Below are 27,047 nucleotides of genomic sequence, written 5' to 3'. Positions count from 1 at the left end.
ACGCTCAGCAAGCTCATTCAACACTGTCTAAGTAAGTATTATTTATAAGCAAACACTGGAGGCGGTGGAAGTACTACATACTTTAGAGTATGTTAATTTGTGCATCAATCCGGCGATTTAAATGATCTATTATACATCAACATTTGCTTTTGTTTCAATGCTTCACTAACAGTATTAACCAGTATTAAAACGATCTGTGATGCTCTCCCAACACTGCTGATTATCACATGTCTATACCTATAGCTTAATGCATTATGGCCCGTGGTCATTTACATCAACACATGCCAGGAGACAATCTCCTCTTTATCTTGGGCTCACAGCCCAGACGACATGACATGAGGATTATTGCATGTTACTAACAGCATGTTTTTTTAGGGGTCGAACCCCGCGCTCAGCGTTTTACAGGGCGCGCAGCCCGTTACTAACAGCAACGCATGCTTTGGGGGCGGTCCCCGCGCATGAGGGCTCAACGCCCAACCTAGATGCATGTTTTGGCCCTTGGCCCTCACTAACAGCAATGCATGCTTTTCGGGCTCGACGCCCAAGTGTATGAATGTAGAGCCCGTGGCTCGACTGCTCGAGGGCGCACCCCTCGCATAACCTCTTCTCTTTCTTTCTAACCTCATTTTCCTTCTCTCCTCCTTCGCTCCTCTATCCCGTTGTTTCCCTCTGACCTCCTTTAGGCCCTATTGTATAATGTTTTCCTTCTACTATTTCTGTATTTATCTTATAACATATTTGTGCTGTATCTTAGTCGCTTCAGACAAAAAGTCGGCTAAACGTAATTTAATGCAAGGTAAAATTATGATCGATGAATACAGAATGAACAAATGAACGAAATAAATAAAAGAATGAGGTAGGCACGCAGCCTACATATTTGTGGCATTCCCCGCGTATGATCGGATGAATACAATGAATGAACGAAAGACTGAAAGAAGGCATGCTACCGTATGTCTTTTGGGGACGTCCTCTACGCATAAAAGAATAACGAAAGATGAAATGAATGAATTATAAGGGCTCACGCCCTCGGGGGCGCACCCCGCTCGAGCTAGTATCTAGAGTATGGAAGAGGGCTCGCGCCCTTGCGCTTCGGGGGCGCTCCCCGCTCAAGGCTCGCAGCAAGCGCATGTATGAACGAGGGCATCGGCCCATACTAACAGCATGGAAAGTTGGCGCGATCAAGCGCATCACTGGGCACTACACTCATGTTAACTCTGCTTGTTATTGCACAGAACACCCACATTTAGATGCATCCAGCATGTGCTCACATTACGCAATTCACAAGTTAAATGATAAATAAACTCACTCATGCATGGGGATATTCATGGTATAAATAAAACACACCACTGTCCACAATCTCGGTGCAACATAAAATCGTAACATTGTATTATGCTATTATTAATTAAACATTTTTTTTTCTATTACAGGAAGTAGAAACCAGGTAAAGATCTGCGGTGGGTATATTTATAATTTATACTTTTGGGGTTGGCTCCGCCCTGTCTTCAGTGTACGACAGGATCTGCAGAGCCCAGATGTATCAAGCCCTGGGCCGATGACGGGCCTACGCCAAAGACTCTAATACATGAAATTGTTTCTATACGACTTTCACGAACATATACGTGTACTTGTTTCGCCTACAAATATTTTGTTCAAACATTAAATAATTCAACTAACTAAATTTGCTTCCGGAGTCGTAATAGTAGAAGTTGATTTCAGGGAGGTTTCCCCCCCCCCCAACACACAGGCCAAAAAGACAAAAAAAAAAAAACAAACAAAAAACTTGCGCACACACCAAAGGATAACGAAAATTTACTTTTATAATAATTAATTTTACGTTTTTTTAATTAAATTAAGAGTATTCAGAGGTGAAATGAGTTTTATCTTTTTTTCTTTTTGGAAGGCCCTGCCTCTGCTTTCCTTTTTTTTTTTTTTTTTTTTTTTAAAAAGCCTTTATTTGACAAAATCACAAGAAATTGCACAACATCAGAAACATTTCATATCATATTACAATAATTATTAATATTGCCTCTGCCATGATCTGCTTTCTCTCTTTCACTGAACAAATCCCGTCCGGGAGGGGGGAAAAACACTGCCCGCCCACACTAAAAACTGATTGGCTGTCTCGCAGACTCTTTGCAGAGAACAGGCCAATCAGAACCCTCTCTGTTTTGTCTATTTCCTTCCCACATTAGAGAAAAAAAGTCTGTGGCCTGTGTGCGCGTTTGAGGCGCTCGTTCTGAATTCCGGGACATTATATGTGACTCGTGGCATCAGGGAGCCGCTACCGAAATGCGGGAGACTCCCGCAGCTTCAGGGAGACTTGGTTTGTCTGCTGGTTCCTGCAATAACTGCCCTCAATCTTGTTGGTGGATCAGCCCCTCCAGCTGGTCACTGAAAGTTTAATTCACTGTGACCTCCGTCCCTCCACACACGGGACATGGACGGCGGTGCTTGGCCTAACACAATGTCCTTTTGCAGCAGTGGAAGTCATGAAATATGAAAGACCAGCTTCTCCGTCCGGACTTCTGGAGGAAGTTTTGGCATCGAGAGGAGACAATCAGCCTCAGACAATCTGTCAGTCTTACGAGTTTGGCAACATTTTCTTCAGCAGGCTGGGAAGTCTACCAAGAAATAGCAGAGTTAGATACATGGCCCTAAACTAACTTTTTGCACTTGGTTGTACTGATGTGCAAACTTTTTTTTTGTTGGTATGAGCACCCATGTTTTTGACCGCATTGCATCGAACAGCAAAATTTTACCAGTTCCCCTTTTATTTTTATAAATTGATAGCCATATAAACACTAAGAAAGATAAGTACAGATTTGTATAAAGCTTGTATCTGGGGCTGTACCTTACATTCTAAAAAATAGAGGTACGATATGAGTACTTTTTTGTACTTGAAGGTACACTCTTCATAATTGTAGCCTCAAAGGTACAATATTGTTCTTTACAGGGTCAGATTTGTTCCCTCTGAAGTACAAAGTAATTTCTAACAGCAATAAGTACAAATTTGTACCATTTAACCTGCAGCCAAAAGGTACATTCAGTATTCTGTATCACTGTACTGATAAACAATATATATTTTAATTGCACATTTTTTATTTGAAAGCCAGACAATTTTGGATTATATTAAGTTTTTGAGCCATATTCAGTTGATGTTTATAATCTTTATAATCTTTACTGGCACAAAAACCATGGGTACAGAAAAGGACTTTCACTGAAAGGTACTTTTTGGTACCTCAATATAAAATACAGCCCCAGCGACAAGCTTTGTACTCATTTAGGTACAAATCTGTACTTACTTTTCTTAGTGTGTATACTGAGGTACAAAAAAGTCAGTCTTTCAGTGAAAGTCCTTTTTTGTACCCATGTTTTTTTTTTGCCAGTAAAGATTATAAAGATGTTAAACATTATCATCAACTGAATATGTGTCAAGAACTTGATGATCTTGGTGAAAATTGTCTGGCTTTTAAATAAAAGAAATATATATAATTAAAATATATATTGTTTATTAGTACAGTGATACAGATTACTGAATGTACCTTTTGGCTGCAGGTTAAATGGTACAAATCTGTACTTTCTGCTGTTAGAAATAATTTTGTACTTCAGAGGAAACAAATCTGACCCTGTAAAGACCAATATTGTACCTTTAAGGGTACAGCCAGGGCTTCTCGTTCGTGTAGGGAGTCACAGTCTTGGTGGTGATGTAGTGACATCCTCCACACCCTTGCTGATGTATTCCTCCAGATCCAGCCCCCCTCACACTCAGCAGCATCCTTGAAAACCTGCCAGTCTGTGCAGTTGAAGCAGTCCTGCAGCACAGCGTCGCCGTCACTGGGCCACACAGTCGCATTAAGTGATGATGGCTCTTTCACCTTCACATTAGCTGAAAAGCGATGCTAAAATCTTTGCTAAAATTGACCACAGACAAAAAGACTCTTATATACAACTGGTTTAAAGACAAAACATGACTCTCACAATGATTATTATTCTACAGAGTGAGTCAAAAGTCACAGGACACCCTTTAGTTTCAGAAATGAAGTATGGCAGATGTCAAGATGTTTTACATCATTTAGATTTTTGAGTCAAGAGGCTTTTATTGTCAGTACATCTGAGTACAGGTACACAGTGTAATGAAATTACATTCCTCCGGAACCATGGTGCAACATAGAACAACAAACAATAGACAACATAAAATGCAGGAGTGACGACAGTGCAACATAAAACTATAAAATTATAACACTAAATAACAATAAATACAATAAATACAAAAGACGAGACAATTTAAGAGACAGGACAGTGAAGTACTGATACGGTATAATAAAGTGTATAGTGAGGATAAGGTGCAGAGATGTGTGACATACTGTAACATATAGAACATATATAATCACAGCAGTTACTGAGGTAGAGAGTTTATGGTTTTTAAGAGTGGCAGCAAATATTGCTGAAAGGAATAAAGTCATGTCAGTCTCTGTGTGCTGACTGTGTGTGTGTGTGTGTGGGTGAAGTTCAGTCTTTGTGTGTGTAAAGGGGGGGGGGGTCAGTTCAGTTATGTGTGAGTGTGTTGGGTGTGTGGTGGGTGGGGTGGGGTTCAGCTCTGTCTCTGTGTGTTGAGAAGTCTGACTGCCTGGTGGAAGAAGCTGTTGCAAAGTCTAGTAGTGGATTCTCGGATGCTCCTGTATCTTCTGCCAGATGGCATCAGAGCGAAGTGTTCGTGTGAGGCATGGGTGGGGTCATTCACAATGCTGGTGGCTTTGAGGATGCAGCGTGTGGTGTAGATCTCGGTGATGGAGGGAAGAGGGACTCCGATGATCTTCTCAGCTGTCCGCACTATCCGCTGTAGGGTCTTGCGGTGACATCGTCTCCCCTGAGCAGATTACTGCAATGATAATTAAAGCAACTGTAAATCAGCTGGAGGTTTGGCATGGGATACCATTAGATCAACCCTTAAGGACTGATTTTATCTCATTAGATGAATGTCTGACAGTGACCTCATACTTATCTTTTTTTCATATTTGCTGTGACAGTGAATGAGTTTGTTTTGTTTATACTTTATACTTGTCTGTTCTTTGTAATTCATGTTTGTCTATGTTGAATTGTAAACCTTATATACTTAAAGGTGCTCACACACTGAAAGTAGTAGGTGTGCTGCAGATACCATGATACCATGTGACCAGGGAAAAACATAAAAAGTAAAAGTAAAGAATACTAAAAGTTATTTTTTCATTTAATATACTTTATGAAAATACACATTAAATATACTTTCTCCATATTTCCATAAAACACATTTTTAAGCAATATGCTTTAAATAATACGTTGTGAAAATATACAACTCTGGAAAAAAAAAGAAGAGAGCACTTAAAAATGATGAGTTTCTTTGATTTTAGCAAATTAAAAACCTCTGGAATCAATCATAATCAAGAGGAAGATGGATGATCACAAACCATCAAACCACCAAACTGAACTGCTTGATTTTTTTGCACCAGGAGTAAAGCAGCATAAAGTTATCCAAAAGCAGTGTGTAAGACTGGTGGAGGAGAACATGCCAACTGTGATTAAAAACAGATATATTCCACCAAATATTGATTTCTGAACTCTTAAAACTTTATGAATATCAACTTGTTTTCTTTGCATTATTTGAGATTAGAAAGCACTGCATCATGTTCTGCTAATAAATGCTCTGAATTACATTCATATTTTTATTTGGAATTTGGGAGAAATGTCTGTAGTTTATAGAATAAAACAACAATGTTCATTTTACTCAAACATAAACCTATAAATAGCAAAATCAGAGAAACTGATTCAGTAACTGATTCAGAAACTGATGTGATCTTTAAATTTTTTACAGACCTGTATCTAGTGGTTATAAATGCTTCTTAAAGTGCACTTTAGTGTATTTTTTCCCAGTAGCATTTTAAGTGTACACAATATGTATTCAAAGTAGTATGCTTACATATACATATACTTAAATCTACTTAAGTTAACAGAAGTTATATGAAAAAGCATTTAAAAGCACAATTTAATGATTTTATGTTGTGTTTAAATATAGCTTAATTACAACTAACATATACTTTAGCTGCCATAAGTTTTCCAATATAGTATATTTAGTATGTATTTAAGTACACATTTTAATTTGAAAAAGTCATTTTCAGTGTAAAGTATACTTAAATACACTTATTTTATTTCATTTTATCCTCACTTTATGCACTTGATCAACTGGTGTTCACTGTCTATTGTTCAACTGCACTACCTCCATTCTACATCACACACACACTAAATATCTATCTATCTATCTATCTATCTATCTATCTATCTATCTATCTATCTATCTATCTATCTATCTCTATCTATCTATCTATCTATCTATCTATCTATCTATCTATTTATCTTTCTTATTGTACAAGAGCTGTCTTTACCTCCCTCACATTCTCTTCATACTGGTTCACTAATAAAAGTCTTCTGAAATTCACTCTGTTCTCTAAACTCAGATCTGCTCAGTGTTTTTCACACTACGTTACGTTCTGGTGGTGATTAGCCAATCAGCAGACTGTGAAAAATAAAACATCAAAGTGAGTCGAAACATTAAAGTGTCAGATGCTGTTAATGTTTTCAACAGTAAATATAATAGATTTATTTTCATGCAGAATTATAATTAATTAAAATGTACTTTTTGCACCTTTTTTCCTTTATATGATTTACGTATCTTGATTTTAAAATGTTCCCTCTTTTTTAATATATGCTTCAATCTTGGTACAGCGTCTAACAAAGCTGTTTGAAGTATAATAATTATATTTAATATTTTAATTAAACTTTAATAAGATGCGTGGTTGTATTATGTTTGACTTTGGAATGCAATATACTCAAAACAAAGTTTGTATAATAAAGCGTTTACCTCTCTGTATTTATGGCAATACTTCTCAAGAGAGTTAAAAAGACATTTTGACACTGAGGATACCAAGCCATGCAGTATTCAGGTGAATATAGTTTTATTCTTCCTGCAAACATATCTTAAAGTGTTTAATAGTTACAAGGGGTTTTGTTACATGTCTTGCTTAAAATTCTTTAAACTGTCACTACTGTAAACTATGGTAATTTATTTTAACATTTATTTATTATCCTGGCAATTTGGGATCAAAAGGACCCAATTACTACTTTCTACAGTAAGTAAATATACTTTAAACCAGAGATGTTCACAAGTCTTTGGTCACGAGTCTGAGTCTGAGTCAAAGACTTGATGAAGTACAGCACATACAATCATGCACCATTCAAACATGCAGATGAACTCATTAAAAACCACACAGTGTCTGTCTCGAATAAAATAGTTAGGTTATTAAATTAATAAATCAACATTTATTAACATGATCAGTGAGAAGATCTGTATGCTAAATGACAGAGAAACTAGCAACAAGCTAGAAGCTAATACGCTAATAACAACATTTAATAATAACAGAAAAATCTATATGAAATTAGAAAAAATCTCAATCTCCAGATGTGTAAAGCTGGTAGAGACATAACCCAAAAGATTTGCAGCTGTAATTGCAGTGAAACGTGGCTCTACTAAGTATTGATATAGGGATCTTAATACCTTTGCACATCCAACTGTTCAGATTTTTAATTTATCAACATTTTAAGAACCATGTCTCGAATTCCTTTTACTTCAGAATTATGTGCTACTTTTTGTTTGTCTTTCATTTAAAACCTCAGTAAATGCATTTAAGTTTGTGGCTGTAAGGTAATAAAATGTGAAACAGTTCAAGGGTTAAGAATACCTTTGCTAGCTCATTTTTTCCTAATGGACCCAAATCAGCTCTTGCTCAAAGATCTTTGTTGAGTGCCTTTATTTTTAAGAGTGTGAGACAACCAGTAAAACACCCTTTAAAAACGTTTTATTAGCTGTTAGCTGATGAGATAAACCAGGTGAAGCATTAAAATACCAAAACATGCAGAGGCAATTATTCCAAGACCTGCACTGAGAGCCTTGCCCTTGGGCCAAAGTCATTGGACGCTGTGCCGTACAGTACATCTGTAGTCTATGTCATGATTTATGAACTATATGTTTTCTGGGCTTGGGGATCGATAATCCATTAACACTATTTTGAGTTACAGGCTAAAAAAAAGTTTGTGAATTCTGTTGGTGTCTTATGTCAGGAAGGTTTTTGTCCACAATTAGAGCCATGATTTAGGTAGAAAGGTTGCTTTGTCTTCATTAGGATTATTTCCTATTTTTATATCTCTATATACACACCCCTAGATTTATAAATAAACTAAAGTATACTAAACTAAAGCAGTTAGTCATATGGACACGTCATCATTTTAGGTTTCATGGCTAAATTGGAGCAGCCTGGTGTTCAATCTTCATTAAATGCACATTGCACCAGTAAGAGCAGAGTGTGAAGATTCAATTAGCAGGGTAAGAGCACAGTTCTGCTCTAAATATTGCAATGAACACAACATTATGGGAGACATACCAGAGTTCAAAAGAGGACAAATTGTTGGTGCACGTCTTGATTGAGCATCTGTGACCAAGACAGCAAGTCTTTGTGATGCATCAAGAGCCACGGTATCCAGGGTAATGTCAGCATACCACCAAGAAGAACAAACCACATCCAACGGGATTAACTGTGGACGCTGTAAGAGGAAGCTGTCTGAAGGGGATGTTCGGGTGCTAACCCGGATTGTATCCAAAAAACATAAAACCACGGCTGATCAAATCACGCAGAATTCAATGTGCACCTCAACTCTCCTGTTTCCACCAGAACTGTCCGTCACCTCAATCAATTATTGTGCTCTAAAACCAGGTGTTTTAGTTTCATTCTCCAACCCCTGTATGTGCAGTAGGTTTGGCAGCAGACATTGTCCCCACAGCAGCTTTGCAGACCTGCAGGTCCTGAACTCTAATGAAGCTGAGAAGACCAGGGACTAAAACACAGACAGAATCCAGGGCTTCAAAGAAAAGCCCATCCAAATAACAAGCCCCTCCAATCCTAAGAAAACAATTACAGGATGTTCCTTCAGGAGGAGGGAATAACGAGGACTCCCTAATTGAATCATTTCAGCTGTACATAATACTGAACCCCGCCATTACTGCATTCCTCAGAACGTTCCCTGGGTGGACTTTGAAATGACTGTCATCGAGGAAAAAGCTCTTTACACTACTTTTCTCCAACAATAACACTTTATTAGACACTCTGCCAATAAAATGCAGAGAATGGTGAGATTTATTACGGCATTCGGGAAAAAACGGGGCAGTAACAAACCATCTCATTCATAAATATGGAAAACCAGTGTGCTTTATTGTTCTCATGATATATGGAGCCTTTTTTGTCAGCAATCTGGCCTTATTTACAAATATTTAAAAAAAATGTTTATGGTGGGCTTCAGCCAATCAGAAAAAAAAAATACAATTACAATAACACAATTTTAGCCTTTGTATGTCTTGTGTGTGCCTTGTTTTGTTCCTTTTGTTCATGTCCTGCCTTCTAGTCTGTTTTGTGCTCTTCAAGCACATGGCCCTGTGTTATTGTCCTGTCTCCACCCTAGCCATTAGTGTTTTCATCTTGTGTCTTGTTTGTAACCCCGCCTCCTCGTTTCCTTCCCCAGGTGTTCCTTACCCTCCTCATGTATATAAGCCCCTTTGTTTCAGTGTTCCTTGAGTGCTTCTGCAGGGTTTTCGTGCTGCTTTTTTCTTGTTTTTGTAGTAAAATTAGTTTTAAAAGTCTTCTTAGTTTTGTTTTCGAAATCTTTCTTAATCTCTTTTTGTAGTTTAGTTTACTTTGTCTTGTTTATTTGGTTTTACATTTCGCTTCCCGTGTTTGCTTTCTGTTTTGTTTTTGTTTATCTTGCTAAATAAAATGAAATCCTACAATTATGTTCATCTCTTTTCTCACTTTTCTGCTCGTGACATTACAGAGGAAATAAAGTTAAAATAACTTTGGATTAGATTAAAATGGATTAAAACGCTAGAACAAATTTTGAATATCTCTGTTGCTCCAACAATCCAAATATTTGTATTTAGAAGAAAGAAAAGAAACATATTTCTTAAAATATATAAGACACATTAATTACTAAGTAAAAATTAATAAGTAATTAAACAAATGTTTATTTCAGTCATTGGGCCTCACTGGATGGGTTTTGGGTGGTTTTATTTTATCTGTTTTTTTTTTTCTTTTTGCTTTTGTTTAGCTTTTTAAATAAATTTTATGTTCTTCCCTTCATTCTTTCGCTCGTGACATTAAAATAGGAAATAAAGTAAACATCATTAAGTAAACACAAAGGGTCGCTTTTCCAGACAGGGATTAAGCCTAGATTCGGACTATGTTTTCCTTTAATGGGGAATCTACATTCAAAATGCTTTGTAATTTAAGATTAGGCACCAGTTGCTCCTGTTTTTAAATATTTTATAGTATTTCTGCCTTTTTATTGTCACTCTTTTCTCGTACTTAAACACACACTGGTTGATGATTAACATGCATGTGCTAAATTATTAAATGTGGATTTTTAATCTGATGAAGTGGTTTTAAATTTGCTAGATAAATTACTTTAAATAATATTAGATAGATAGATAGATAGATAGATAGATAGATAGATAGATAGATAGATAGATAGATAGATAGATAGATAGATAGATAGATAGATAGATAGATAGATAGATAGATAGATAGATAGTTTCTTAAAATGTATATATTAATTATTATATTATAAGTGAAAAGGACTAGGAAAATGAAATAGTTTATATAAACTGAACTAAACTACAAGCAGTGTTTTTGTTTTCAAGACTACATGCAATTTACACCAGACTTCTCATTTTTATGACATTTTCCTGAACTATAAATGTGAAATTTCAGTGCACTGATATCAGGCAGGGTCATTAAACATGAAGAACGAACAGCCAGAAAAAAAGACCCACTGAAAACCACTTTTAAATGAAGGGTCTGAACTTTAAAAGGAGCAGAATATGATGGATTTTAGCTTGTGGACGTAAAAGCCTGACTAGAGATACTCCATTAGACACCATGATCCATTAGTCAGGGTCAGAAAAATCCTGGAGGGGACCTCTTCTTCATTTCCAGCAGATATTACAGTGCTATTCAGTGGAGTGCTGGTAATCACTGAAAACATGTGCTTCATATTTCTCAAGCTGAACCAAAACCAAAGCTGACATGATTGGAAGAGAATCAAGTTAAGAATGATATTCACTTTTAAATTTGATACTCAAACTCTGGACTGAATGCAAAATGGGCTATAAAGTATTTTCCTCAACAAATGTTATAAACTGTGCAACAAAATTGATTTTTATAGCCATGCTATCAGAAAATTTACCTTAACCCTTTTGTGGTGTTACATTTTTCATCAAATGACACTAAAAATATATTTTTTCTAACTCAAACTCATTGGCATTGGCTCATTTTTTGTGAAAAACATATATCAAAACACATTTTCGATAAACACACACTGTACCCCCCGCCCCCCCGCCCCCCCCTAACATTTATATTACATACAGTATGTTTGGCCAAGGGCTAATAAACATTGCTTCATTTGTAAATTTGAAACTAAACAAAATTTTCTACTCATATCTTGAGTTTAATTCATTTTCTTTTACATTTTATAAAAAAACTAATAAAAAAAAAGAGTAGCACTTTTTAAAAGAAGTGTAACATAAGAAAGGTAAAGGGCAAATATTAACCATGTAAGCTGTTTATATTGCTTACAATTTCGGTGAAGCGAGCATGTGTAAAGCATTTTAATGTAAAATTGCTTAATTTTGCTGAATTAAATACAAATAACAAAGTAAACGAGTAACAAAAATATGAACACCACACAAGGGTTAAAGGTATTACAGTTCATCGTGCACCATAAGATTATCTTTAGTGCCTTTGAAAAAAAAGAGCACCAACACTTTTGCACCTCATCAGAGCGTAGATGTGTTTTTAATGTATGCATACAGAGTTACAAGGCATTAAACATTATCACAATGTTGGCATTGGTTTAAGGGTGCTTTCCTACTTGTTTTTGCTTTGTTTTTAAGGTGTTTCCTACATAATACTACAACATATTTGGTTTAAACACAAAATTAGAGTAATAGTATATATGTAGAATATAGTAAGCAAATGGAAGAACCACAGGCACAGTTCTAGTTTAGGCCTGAAATGACAGAACAAGAAAAATCTCAGATAAGCAGAGGAGAAGGATGGTGAGAACAGTCATAGTCAACCCACAGACCAATTCCAAACACCACAACATCATCTTGCTGCAGATGGAGTCACTGTGCAGCATTCAACTATTCACTATTCAGTACACTTTACACAAGGAAAGTCTGTATGGGAGAGTAATGCAGAAGAAGACGTTTTTTTTTTTTTTTTCTGAGCACACGCCACAAACAGAGTCGCTTGAGGTATGCTAAAGCTAAAGCACATTCAGACAAGCCAGCTTCATTTTGGAATAAGGTTCTGTGGACTGATGAATCTAAAATCAAGATTTTTGGAGGGTGATATGAAAGATAGAAAAAGAAAACAGCATCTCAAGACAAACACTTAAAGCGTGGTGGTGGTGGTTCATCATGCTGTGGGGCTGTGTGATCAGTGCAGGTTGTGGGAATCTTGTTAAAGTTGAGATTCGCATGGATTCCAGTCAATATCAGCAGATTCTTCAGAACAATGTTGAAGAATCAGTGAGAAAGTTGACGTTAAAGCGCCGGGGCTGGATACTTCAACAAGACAACGACCCTAAACACTAAACTCTGCTCAAAATCTACTAAATCTACTAAAGCATTCATGCAGAGGAACAAGTACAACGTTCTTGAATGATCATCTCAGATCATTTCTGGGTAATTCCCAGAACTGAATATTATTGAAAATCTGTGTTGTGATTTAAAGCAGCTGTTTATGATCAGAAACCATCAAACCTGACTGAACTGGAGATGTTTAGTAAAGAAGAATGATCCAAAATACCTTCAACCAGAAGCCAGACTCTCATTGGAAGCTATAGGAAGCGTTAGAGTCTGCAAAAGGAGGATCTACTAAATATTGATGTCATTGTTCTGTTGGGGTGCCCAAATTTATGCACCTGCCTAATTTAGTTTAGTTTAGAATTGTTGCACACTTTCTGTAAATCCTATAAACTTAATTTCACCTTTCAAATATCACTGTGTTCGTCTGCTTTATGATATATTTAACTGAAATTGTTGATCTGAACAACCAATGATTTATAAAGATAAATCCTGAAAATGATCAGGGGTGCCCAAGCTTTTTCATACCACTGTAAAGGATTACAGGTGTGGTCTGATTAGACACAATTGGGCATGGAAATTCTTCCCCCACTGCGATATAAAGAGCTTCCTTGAGGCCACTTGTGGGTAGTGTACCTCTTGGTGAGAGAAAATTGAGCTGCATTCATCATTAGTTCATTAGAAGAAAATGCACATGTTACTAATTATACTTTCGGTTCCAAAACTGTGCGGGAATGCATGTTAATTCACAACTAGCGTAAAATTACCATACTTCACTATCTGAATGACATACGACCCCCACATAAGGAAAACTGTAGGCTAAAAAAAACAGCAGAAAGCCTCCAAAATGTAAGAGAAAAAACAATAGTATTCTGATGCAGAAATTGACTTTTATTGCATGAAGTTTTATTATCCAGTTTTTACAGTGGCATTTCTTGGCAGCAAATGACATGTGCTGTTATGCAGTGTCCTCAGCTACTAGAACAGTCCAGGATCAGTAGGAAAGGCTTTGACATTAAACTCAAATCTAAAAAAATAAAATAAAATACCTATCAGTATACACCGCCAGGCACTTTCTCAGATAGGAGGCCGTTCATCTTTAAAGCCTGTCTGCTGCAGATTGATGAACTGCCAGCAATATTAGTCAGATATTATTCTTGGTGGTGAACGTGCTCTGCAGCTGGACGAACCCACAGATAGTTATGATGGCTTATAATAAAGGAATTCCACAACAAGAAACCAGTTTACCACATTTAAATATGCACTATGTACTTTATGGGCCATTCCAACGAATGGATACCACTTCTGTCCCCAACAAATGTGCACATAAAATAACTTTTATTCCTAAGCATAGTGTCATAGAGTACATTGACCTCCTTGCAAAAGTAAAATATGTCATTAAAAACTACTTAAAACACTAAAGAAATAGCATTTGTTACCTGCCCCGACTCTCTAACTATAAACTTTAAAATATAAAACATAATTATTAAAATACTTCAGAGATATATTTTTTTTACATTGTTGCATGACTTCAAATCCCATCTGTGCTTTAAAAATATTTTCTTTTAATAAATCTATAATATTTGAGTTAAATTACACATTTTAGTTGTGTCCCTGCATTTCACTCATTCCTATTACCGTAAAACATCACATTATCCCATCTGAAAAATCTGTAACATCCTGCAAGTCACATCTACAACAGGAAGTGACATCAGCTGGTTCTTCTGAAGATCATGGGAAGAGCAAAATAGGTTCCCTCAGTTGTTTTTCTATACATTTGTTCTTATTGTAACGATGACTGAGGAGGTCAATCTCAACACTCACTCCTGTTACCCAAATTAATTCTTAGATCTTATTCGTTTATTTTTAAAATACAACTTTTGGGAAAATCACTAGAATGTGCTCAGTGTCCTGATGCTATTAGCATAGCCGCCACTTAGTTACTTTTCATGCTTTTTGCTTATTCTATGCTAAAAACTCATTCCTGTTGCTTAAATTCCTGTAACTCAAAACATAAAAACATAAAACAGGAATGAGTGCCAGTAACAGGAGTTAATTTTTTTTTTGTCATAAATATGAATTATTTGAACTTGCAGGAAACCCTTTCTTTAAAATAAAGACTTTCTTGAGAGAAAATCAAAGGAATTGGTGGATTTGATTTTAAACATTGTCACACCTGCACCTTTAAGATCAGCCTCACCGGAGTACTAATAAGCTGACTCCGCCCCTCCCACACACCTGTGGGAGATCAGGTGATTACTAGGACTATATATACTGGGACATTTACTGAGTCTAGTTGCGAGATGTTGCCACACCAGTGTCTTATCGAGCGTTTACATCTGTGTTTGGTTATTTCTGGTTTTTGACTACGATTTTGCCTCACCTTTTGGATTAATAAAGCCTGCCTGCATTTGCATCCAATCACCTTGGTTGGTTCTTACAAACATGCTTTTTAAACGACACATTTTTTTGTAAATCTTCCACTTAGAAACATAAGAAAATGAAGTTACATGAGTTTCACCATTTCATGTTTTTAATAGTTAAATATGTAATTAGATTCAGAGTAGAACAACATATAAAAAATAAGTTTAATTTGTAAGAAGCAATTGGTTCCCATTCAGTGGAATGGCTCTAAGATTAATTATCAATAAAATATTAACCCTTCTGAGAAATACAGCTCATTGTAACATGGAGTAATTGGATATCATTAACACAAAACCAAGACCAAAAATGTTGAAGCCAAAACACCCATCTCAAATTGCTCAGCTAATTTTCTTTAGAGCTAAATGAACAGCTATTGTTACCGTTATCGTGACTTTTAACTATCTGTTACTTTAAATTTATTTTTCTATAGGCTATTACATATCTAAATTAATATTTTACATTGTTAATTCTAAAGACCCGTTCTCTGTGCAAGATCTAGACCTAATTGGCCACAGCTTAAAGGGTAACTAAACCCCTTGATTTTAGCTGACTCCACCCTCAGCTCCAAAAAAAAAAAAAGAAAAAAAAAAAACAAATTGGTGATGTATGGGTTTAGGGGCGGGGCAGGCTGGAGAGCTGATTGGGCTGAGCAGTGTGCCTCTGATAGCAGCGAGATGCAGATGGTTGGACATCACTGGTGTGGGGGGCGGTATTATTGATTGGTATTATTGACTGATTTGCATATTGTGAATATCACAGACATTTCATTCTCGCCTTTAGCACATTGAACCTGTGAGGGAGGCACTGCAGAGGTGGAAATGACTGGTTGGGAAATGTTACAAAAACATTTAAGCAGGACTGGTATGTTTTATAAATTCAAAGGAACAGCTATTAATGAAAAAAAATATGGTTTATGGTTTAGTACCTTTTTAAATACTTAATTAATAAACAATTGCTCAGTTTAGATAGTTGGAGGGTTTCCTGAATGACAGGCTGTACTAGGAAACCGTGCATGTTGAGTGTAATTTCATTTGATTTTATTTGGTAAAATGCACTATTTACTGTTAACTTATTTGGTTATAGTAAAATTAGAGTGCTGTCATGTTTAATGATATTTGTGATTGCCCTTCAGGTGTCGTTCAGATGTAGCGCAGACTTTACGCTCGATCAAGAGCAGGTGTAAATATTGTTAGTACCTACAATTTTTTGACAATTGTCAAACAGTGAACGCAGCACAGGTCACGCATGTAAACAGCATGGAGCAGCAGAGACAGCATGTGTTCATAGCTGTGGTAATTAGCCTTATCGGGCTGATATATCAGATTAAACTGTTTTTTATTACTGGTTTAGCTCAAATAAAAGGAGTATATTTGACAGCTGGGCGTGATCGATAGCGGATCATGTTTTCAACACAAGTGAGCCGCTCCAGGGTTCGTTTGGGACCGCACCAAGGTGATCTCAGTCCGGTTGGTTGTATTAATCCGCACCAGAGTATGATTACTGTTTTCACACCTGCTCAATCGAATCACACTAGGAGTACAAACCAACCAGAGTCTGTTTTAACTGGACCAAATAGTGCTGGTGTGAAAATGCCCTAAGAGTGTGTAGGATCTACAGGTCCAGCTGCAACATCTGTGGGCATATGTACCCCAGGATGCCATATGGAACCTGTATGCTTCTAAGTATAACTCTATAATCTTCCCAGGTAACAAGTTTTCCCTAATAAATGCATAATTTTCTCTAATATTGCAATAAATTACATGTATCATAATTCCATTCACACATAGAAAGTTTCATTTCATTCCAACAACACATTTTTAATGTCAGTGAGTGTAAAAAGGTCAAACCTGTCACTGTAGTTCACTTGACAAACAATTTGAAAGGAGAGCACCAGTATCAACTCTGTTCTAAATGTCATGCCCTAATTGTCATTCAGGGAAAGGATTTGCATTGAATGCATTAAAATTAATTAAAATGTCTATTATAGACTTCCTCTGAATTGCACAGAATAATCGCTGTAAAAATAATCCTTTAAAAGGCCCAGAGCACAAACAGCTCATAAAAAAAAGCTTGATAATGAAACTAAACACTAGGTAGGAGTATTTTAATACCAGGATGGAGGAGGAGGAGGGAAATAGCTTCAAATCATCCATTTATAGTCCCTGAGCACATTATTACTGCATCCACCTTGCTGGTGTCATTACACACTCACCTGGTGAACCGTCAGACCATCTGTTGGTGCAGCTGCAGATACGTCAGCCATTCAAACTGACTTCATCAAACTTCTCATAGCTGTAGAGATGCAGTACACTTTTTCACAATTTGATTGGAAACTCGTGTACGTGTATCTTTTCAATTATTTAATCTGCTATGATCTAATCAGCTGTGATCTAATCTAATGTTATGTCAGTGCAGAGCATAAAATCATAATACAGGCCAAATACAGGCCAAAAGCTTCAGATGATATATGATATATGATAAACCGGAATCAGAAAGTAGTGCAATGCAACAGTTCATTTGTTAATATTGAGTTTTGTTGTGGCAGAGTCACATTAATATATATATTTTTAATACAAGCATATTTTTAAGAAATTATTAAATTCTTCTTAGATAAAAAAAAATATTTTTACTCTATAGACATACAGGGGTTGGACAATGAAACTGAAACACCTGTATTTAGACCACAATAACGTATTGTCCCGACAGACAGTTCTGGTGGAAACAGGAGAGTTGAGGTGCACATTGAATTCTGCGTGATTTGATCAGCCGTGGTTTTATGTTTTTTGGATACAATCCGGGTTAGCACCCGAACATCCCTTTCAGACAGCTTCCTCTTACAGCGTCCACAGTTAATCCTGTTGGATGTGGTTGGTCCTTCTTGGTGGTTAATGCTGACATAACCCTGGATACCGTGGCTCTTGATTCTAGGCTAATTAACATGTCAACAAAGAGCTACTTTGGAGCTGAAAGTAAGATTTATTTAAATTCCACAACAATGGTAAGGTCATTTAAGGTCATTTAAGCAATAAACAGTCAACAAAGGAAAGTGTGGTGTGCATGTCCATCACTGGTGAAACCAGTTTTGGCTTGTGTAACAAATTAAGGCAAAAACATCAGACCAGTAGTGTGAACATGACCAAACAGTGTACAAATCAGATCAGTTTTCAAAAAGGGGATTTAAAAACAGTTTAAGTAGATGCTGCTCTGGAAATCAAGATGACAAGAGGACATCTGGTCTTACCTGATTAGTAACTAACTGTGCGTGAAAACAGTTTGTCTGGATCCCATAAGGCGGGCAGTGATCACCTTATTGATCCAGAAAACAGAAGTGTGGAGAAACAACAACATATATACAAAAATGTACAAATATAATACAATTTAGCTGAAAATACAAACCTTTATTGTTCAAATTTCACGAATGCACATTCTCAACAGAATAATACAAGCCAACCTAGAGCTCCTGTCTGTGCTTTCTTCCAAAGAGCTGCTGAAATGGCTCCTCAGTGTCCATCAACCACCGCTGATACACAGCCACAGGGTTAATGTTCCAGTGCTTGTGGAAGGAGACAGGACTCTGGCGAAGCAGCAGTTGTTTGGAGTAATCATCTGGACGGGCCTACAGGCCAAAGAGGAGACAATTAAAACATCACAGAGCACAGAGTCATAATACTGTCTCTTACAAAGCTACTATACTGTGAAATAAGCTCCATAAAAACTTCAAACCATTAAGCAAATCTGGTAATAATTACCGGGTAATGAAGTAAACGGTGTGTGTGTGTGTGTATGTGTGTGTGTTTGTTACCTGGTGAAACTGCGGGCTGTGCGTGACTGGGATTCCTAAGGTATTCAGGCACATCCCCAGCACCATGTCATCTGGAGCATCTGGACTATAACAGCCACAGCCGCTGGAGAGCATCCTCTGCACTGCCTCTCTGCTGAACACCATACTGACAAAACCAAAAACATGTTGCTACAAGAGATCAGCCAAAAGGTAGAGACACAAGAAGAGAAGAGATATCAGGCATGCTCATCACAACAAGCTTTTTTCAGTGCCGTGAAAAAGCTGTGGGTTTGTGCACTGTTGACTGTTGACTGTTGTCCGGGTTTAAATCAGTCAGTGGAGCACCACCAAGATAAACAAGCATTACACCAGGAATTCACCTGAACACACCTCACTTCCAGACCACCAGGCCCATCAGTGTAGATTATATTCGTAAGCTCTGTCACTATTTTAACAGTACAAGACGTAAAAAAATAGAATGGTAGTGGGGTGTAAGATAGCAGTAAGCATCATCATGCACCTTGCGCAGGGAGTACGATAGGGCCCTATGAATTATTACAATCATTACAAAATGAAATAAATTCCTGATCATTTAAAACATTCTTAAGCATTTATCATAGTTAATGTGTATTACTGTTGTAAATACTGTAGGTGGCCCACTTTTGCTTAAACTTTTGCTCAAAAAGTATTTTTTTTAAAGATTTGTTTAAAACTACCCTTTAAAACTACCCTGAGTTATTATAATACAGTTAAAAAAAGTTCTAGTTAGCAGGACACACCAAACTACACAATTATTTACACAAAAAAATCGAGATTTTAACCATGATTCAATAGCAGAATATTGTTTTGATTAATATGTTAATTTTAAATGTAAATAAAATAAATATTTTTTAAACGCCTGACACCACTAGTGTAAATATAATTATTATGTTGCCAATCAAACACTTTTTTTAGCAACATTTAATTATGTTTACATTAATGGTGTCAGGCGCTTGAAAATGTATTTATTTTATTTACATTAAAATACCTATTATTAAAAGCTTAGTTTTAAGGAGAATAAAATGTGTGATTAATATTGTGAATTGATTAAAATGAAAAATAGCAAATACTGTTCTATTAACAAATACATAATGCTCTGTTTAGACTTAGCATCCGTAATTTAATCTGTGAAATTACACTACACAGGGAGAAATTTAGTGTAATTTAGGATTAATCCTCTGTAATTTACTAATTTTATGTAGCAATGCTCATACAAATGTTTTCATCTCTGTTTAGATGGAAATGTTTTCTAAAACGAAGAAAAGGGAATCAGTGTTGCTAAAAAATGCAGATAAGTGTGGATGCTGTCTAAAAGTTAGTCTATGTAAGTCAAATATGACAAATATATTTCTTTATGGAAACCACATAGGCTACCATTTCTTTATTTTTAAGCATACGGTAATTAAACACATTACTAGGATTTATAGTAACATAGCTAAAAGGACAGAAACTAAAATACAAGGCAGTGTTATTTTTGTATTTTTCTTTTGGTTGATCTTTTAGAGTTTTGAAAGGGTTTTCTTATTTGCTCTTGTTTTTATTTAATGATATTATGTGTGAGAAGGAAGTGTTTCATTTTTAAGCCTCACCCTCCTCCGCCGGTGACGTAGCTGTAGCCTCCCTGGCTGAGGCCGTAGCCGTAGCGCTCGCCGACACAGACAGGCTCTCCGGGGTTGTAGCAGCGCAGGAGCTTTCTCAGTCGGGGTAAGCTGGGAATTCATCACAGAACCGTCAGCAACAAACTCTCTACATCACTGTCCAATCAACAAGCAGCTCAGACTTCTGCTCAGCTTCTTCCATCCCTCAGTGGCCAAGCTTTTCAAGACTGTCTGTGTGCAACAGGGGCTTCACAGTGTACATGCACCTCCAAGCCCCAGAAATACATTCTCAAACCCCAAACCTTCAGTGGCCAATGAAACTGGGTGTGTTCAGTCATAGAAGAGATCAGTATGAACATAAATGAACATAAATTGTATGCTGATATCACTTTAGCCAAATAGCTAACTACTTATTAAATGTAAATGTATCAACGTTTCAGATAGATTGTTTTAGCTTCTATGAGTAGCTAGCTAGCTAGCATTAAGCACATGTCAGTTATAACAGTAGCAAGAAGCTAACTGGTTAGGTTGGCTAACTAGCTTACCTAATTGCTAATCAAGCTAACTAGTTATCTACAGCATAACAGTAAGACAAAACATAGACACTAAAGCTTAAAACATTTAATATTCATGGATTTACCTTACAATCAGTCCACCCACAATGCAACAACTTGGGGCTTGAGAGCGCATTTCTGGGGCTCGGTAGTGCATGTGCACTGTGAAGCCCCTGTTGCACACAGACCCCTCTCAAGCTTTTAGAGAACACCAAGAGGAAAACGGGAAAACATTCAATTTCTGTTAAGAAATAAATGTGGTGGGAACTTTTAGGCACATTATTTAAAAGCATTTATGTCAGTAAATAAAAGTGTTTTAGTACAATGCCAAATCAGAAATGTTAAATAAAAAAAATGCAGTGTTTCTCACATTTATTTTCACTTTGAGTTCATTGCAGACTGTATGAAACCATGATGTTTCATGTACTGTACACAGGTTAGACAATGAAACTGAAACACCTGTCATCATTTTTGCGTGGGATTTTAGGTTTCATGGCTAAATTGGAGCAGCCTGGTGTTCAATCTTCATTAATTGCACATTGCACCAGTAAGAGCAGAGTGTGAAGGTTCAATTAGCAGGGTAAGAGCACAGTACTGCTCAAATATTTCAATGCACACAACGTTATGGGAGACATACCAGAGTTCAAAAGAGGACAAATTGTTGGTGCACGTCTTGCTGGAGCATCTAAGACCGAGACAGCAAGTCTTTGTGGTGCATCAAGAGCCACGGTATCCAGGGTAATGTCAGCATACCACCAAGAAGCACCAACCACATCCAACAGGATTAACTGTGGACGCTGTAAGAGGAAGCTGTCTGAAAGGGATGTTCGGGTGCTAACCCGGATTGTATCCAAAAAACATAAAACCACGGCTGATCAAATCACAGAAAGATTTATTAAAACTGAGAGAATTATTTATTAAATTAACAGGAGGGAATTATGTATTACATTCAACAGAAAGATTTATTAAAACTGAGGGAATTATTTATTAAATCAAGAGGATGATTAACTATATTAAAGTAAACATATTAATTACATCCAAGGAATTATTTATTACATTAAGTTAACAATATTTAAAATTATGGAAAAAAATATATATATAAATTAAGAGAATGATTTACTACATTAAGGAAAATAATGTTTTATTATTTAAGTAAACCCATGTATTGTAATATGAAATAATTATGTTAAATAATTGTACTTAATAGTAGTTATAAAAGATATAAAGATGTATTGTTTGTGAAACATCTGTACGACTTTGTGTAGATAGGCTCATCGTGTCACGCAGCCTTGTTCTCCTTCCACACTACCGGACTCCATTTCTCAGAATTCCGCTGGTTATGACATCAATAATAACCTTTCACCTTCACCCAATCGCGTTACGCTCCGACGCTCTGATTCACCTGTATTCTGAATTACTTCCGGTTCATTCTTGTCTAGCTCCTGTATTTAAGGCATCCGTTTGTAAACAAACACCGCGAGGTATTGTCGACTCATGTTGCATACTAAGCGTTTTCCTATGTTCTGTTTTTGCTTTCTCGTTACGACCCTGTTTTCGGATTATCGGTTTATGTCTTTTGTTTTGCCCTTATTGGATTTGTTGTACGGTTGGACTGTTTCTCGGTTTCGAACTCTGACTGTATTTTTGACTACGTCTTCTGGTATTGGTGAGATCTTTGTTTGCCTGGCTTTCCTGTTAGCAGTATCTGTTAGCTTGCCTGCTAATAAACCTGTTTGTACTTTTAACTCGGCTCGCGTCACTCCTCTCTACCTGGCGTCACACATCGACTGTTGGACAGGCGACACAGAGCGATTACATTGCGTTTGGTCTGGACGTACAGTTAATAACTAAACTGGCTACAAAAAATAAAAAATAAAAGAATGAGCATTTTATTGTCTCTGTTTACACATGGCCATTGTTATGCATCTTGAATATCTGGATTATACCAGCCGCATTAAAATGAAAGTGTAAACACCCAATACATTATACATATATACAGTAATTGTATTTCAGTCTAACTAGAGTCTGAGAACTGTAAATGCATGCGGGCAAAATCTTATATAGATATCATACAAAAACTAGTCACATTAAGTGACTATATGTAAATGTGTAATCTGATGCTATATTTACAGTATTATAACAGTTTTCTAAATATGTAAAATGAAGCAAATAAACCATTGCTCCTCATTTTATCATGCCTGCACACTGTTGAGGATGCAACCTTAATTGTAAGAAGTAATTAATAAAAGTATTTTGACCAGAGAAACTCTGGTTGATGTAGGATCTTCTTCTTCTTGCTTTCTTTGAGAGTTTTTACATTTTACAACACAGTCTTCACCATACCTGTCAAGTTTTGGACTTAAAAATAAGGGATTTTTTCCGCCGCCCCAACAGCCCAAACGAGGAAAAAAACAAATTATATACATATATATATATATATATATATATATATATATAACAAAGTTAAGATAACTGAGTCACAAGCTGTATTTTATTAAACACACAATGGGTTTAATTTATGTTTTGATTCAGAGAAGAGTCTTTTTAACCAGCTATCAGAAACAATCTCATCACAGTTTACATGGTTAATTACCTTTCTTTTAGAAAAATCTCCGTATATCCAGATTAGTTTTAACGACAGCTGCTCCGACTAGCTGCCTGAACTCACAGCGAGGGGAGGGGCGGGGCTTCCCGCACACTAAACTGCGCTCCGCAAAACCAGCAAGCTGATTGGCTGTTTCTCCTGAAAGGCGGGACTTTCTCCTTGAACCGGCACCACGATTGGTTAAGAGACACACAGCGGTCAGTGCATTGTCGCCTGTGGCCTATATATTTTTTTATTTAGTATAATACGGGAAATTTACGGGAAAATACTAATACGGGAGGACGGCGGGAAAGAGGAGTAAAATACGGTAGTTTCCCGGCCAAAACGGGAGACTTGACAGGTATGGTCTTCACAGCAAATCTCAAGGCTCTGTTAGGCCAATCCCTGCTCCCCTAGCACGCTCTCAGAACAGCCATAAAGCTGCTGTTTTGCTTCAAAGATGCCCAAAATTATATTCCCTGTGGAGAGTTTTCAATCTATCAGTAAAGAATCAGTAAAGAACAAAGCAGAGAGGGTGGCACCAGAGATAAGCACGGAATTGGAAGGCGCTGTTTAAACATCTCACTGTTTGAACAAACTTGTTCAAATTCTCAAGGTGACTTGAGGAAGATTTTTGTTTGATTTTATGTCACAGAATAGGAAAATATACCCACTGGAAATAATGTATATTTGCGTTTATGCCAAGGTCAGAATAAACAGCTGCTATATTCAATTAATACATGCATCAAAAACTGCAGAAAATAATAGAAAAGTAAATACATTCTCTGCACATTGTAGAGAATAATTCCTACATATTTACTATATTTAACATATTGAGCAAACCACACAACTCTGGAAAAAAAATAAGAGACCACCATAAAATGATAAGTTTCTCTGATTTTGCTATTTATAGGTATATGATGGAGCAAAATTAACATTTTCAGAAAACAAGCAGAAAGCTGCAATGCTTTCAGACCTCAAACAGTGCAAAAAAAAAAAACTAATAATAATGCAGAAAAAAGAGAAGTTCATATTTATTTAGAAACAACAAAACTAATGTTTTAAGAGTTTACAAAATAATATTTGGTAAAATAACCATGATATTTAATATACAATTCAATAGTAATATTTAAAGAAAAGATCTGTTAGGCAAAGAGGATGGGTTGTCATGCCTTGGACTTTAGACATGGACAGTATACAGCAGGATTAGACAGCAGACTTTGTCTGATGGAGGGATCTGTGGCAAATCAGCAGCCGAGGGACTTGTAAGTACTTTCAAATAATACGTTTTGTGCTTCTATTGCTGTTAAGCATGAAATAGGTTGTTGTTGTTTTGAAATTTAGCACAAGAGAACACTAACAGGTGGCCTGAAACAGCTCATTTGAATAAAAGTGACAAAGCCCTTAAATGGCTCATTCTGAAAGGGACTGAAACTGGCAAAAATAGAGCTGGTGAGATCTTTTTATATGAGGGTAATTTCGCAATGATCAAAATTTGGTGGATTAACCCTGGTTTTTAATCACAGTTTTCATTTTGGTTATGATTATGTTCTTCTCCACCAGTCTTACACACTGCTTTTGGATAACTTTATGCTGCTTTACTCCTGTTGCAAAAATTCAAGCAGTTCAGCTTGGTTTGATGGCTTGTGATCATCCATCTTTCTTGTGATTTTCAATTTGGTAAAATTAAAGAAACTCATCATTTTTAAGTGCTCTCTTATTTTTTTTTCTCCCAGAACTGCATATGCAAGGTATGATTATATAACAGTATTTTAATATTATTATAAAATATTGTACAATACAGTCTTGTTTTCAATACACAGTAAACTTTAAAATGCATCAAACACTGAACAGCCAAGGAACCCAGCTGAACCCAGCTTTTCTTGCACAATACATGCGTTTTTCTGTGGGTGGACTAGATTTCAAGTTCACGTAAGGCCTTTTTCTGCTAATAAATGCTGTGGAATACAGGAGAGCCCTGTATAACATGTGCCTGCTGTTTCTGCTACACCTGCTGCACCAGCACGCTTTACCTGATCAACGTGTCGTCATCCACTATGAGCAGCCACGGCGCTCGAGTCACTCCTCCGCTAGCAAACCTCCTCAGGATGGAGAACGTCTTCGCGCAGTGCCCTGAGAACACAAACAGAATGCACAGACTGAGCTCCAATCAACACATTTACTTCAATTAATTCATTAAAGCATCCCATATGGGGAGCAAACTGGGGAGAAATAAAGAGATCAGGCAGGTGTGTTGGAGTTTGCATCCAAAAAGAAGATGAGCTAACACTTTATATGACTGTCCGGTCTGTAAGACTCTATGAACCCATTTATAACTTATCCAGAATGATAAATGTGGCAATAAATATTTATAAAATAATTAAGCAATAATACACTCAAGATTTGTGCTTTAATGTGTAATATTGGTTTATTACCATTTATTGAACGATGTTAAGTTAAAGAGGATGAGAAAATAGGATCTGTTGGTTATAAACACTCAGCGAGGTAAAATAGGTCCATTGCTGCTCTGTTTGTAGCTGTGCTGTTTGGTTTTAAGCGCTGCATCGTTGATAGGTTACCTGTATGTGACTGAGTAATACATGGAGAGCTTCGGTTACAGTGCATTACCGGCTGATAATGGCACTCACAGAACGCCTCTCAGCCAATCACATTGCAGGGTCGAAACTAACTGTAGTATAATACACTGTAATGCTTCCTATGAATCCTGTATTCATAATTCATTATTAATGCATGTATAATGCACTATGTGGCATAAATAATACCCTATAATAACAGTAACATATGGTTGTATAATAACTCATAGGCCATGTTGAAATAATGCATCATAATGCATCATAGGCTGTGTTTATATTACATCATATATGTCACTATCAAGAATCTCAGTCCCAGCTTGGATTTGCATTATACTACTAACAAAGCTTATACTTCACGTTAACTTCACAAATACAGCTTATACATTTTTATAACTGGATTACGATATCATATATCTCTCATTAAAAAACTGATTTTCATGATGAAAGTACAAGGGCATGCCATAATACATTATACAAACTATTATAATATTCCAGATAAGGAGAATTCATTGATATTTATTCAAATTAATAATAGCATGGCACATTCTGTGTTTATAAGCGTGCAGTTATGATATTCATAAAGCATTTTGGAAGATGAGACTGAATTTCTTGATACTGACATATGACTAGTAGTTGCAAACAATACAAAAAAATGTGATTAATCACATGTTTTCTTCTACTTAAGACTAAGCTTGAATTTAAATGTAAATAAATTAATAATCAGAATAAACTGGCCGAAATATGGGCTC

The 27,047-nt window shown here is 36.5% G+C and overlaps 1 protein-coding gene across 1 annotated transcript in view; it reads right to left on the bottom strand.

Moving 5' to 3' along the window:
- Positions 1 to 18,525: 18,525 nt before the first annotated feature.
- The window catches only part of b3glctb (beta 3-glucosyltransferase b), a 102,151-nt gene continuing 93,629 nt past the window's right edge, over positions 18,526 to 27,047 (bottom strand). Inside the window, exons 12-15 of the mRNA XM_049468948.1 lie at positions 25,738 to 25,837; positions 20,558 to 20,677; positions 18,951 to 19,095; positions 18,526 to 18,764 (exon numbers count right to left, since the gene is read on the bottom strand). Of these exons, the coding sequence (XP_049324905.1) occupies positions 18,600 to 18,764; positions 18,951 to 19,095; positions 20,558 to 20,677; positions 25,738 to 25,837 (530 nt within the window). The 3' untranslated portion in view covers positions 18,526 to 18,599. The remainder of the gene's footprint in view (positions 18,765 to 18,950; positions 19,096 to 20,557; positions 20,678 to 25,737; positions 25,838 to 27,047) is intronic.

The sequence above is a fragment of the Astyanax mexicanus genome, chromosome 20, assembly GCF_023375975.1.
Source record: "Astyanax mexicanus isolate ESR-SI-001 chromosome 20, AstMex3_surface, whole genome shotgun sequence".
Classification (NCBI taxonomy): Eukaryota; Metazoa; Chordata; class Actinopteri; order Characiformes; family Acestrorhamphidae; genus Astyanax; species Astyanax mexicanus.
Note: the sequence above shows the minus strand (reverse complement) of the source record. Positions and strands in the feature narration are given on the sequence as shown.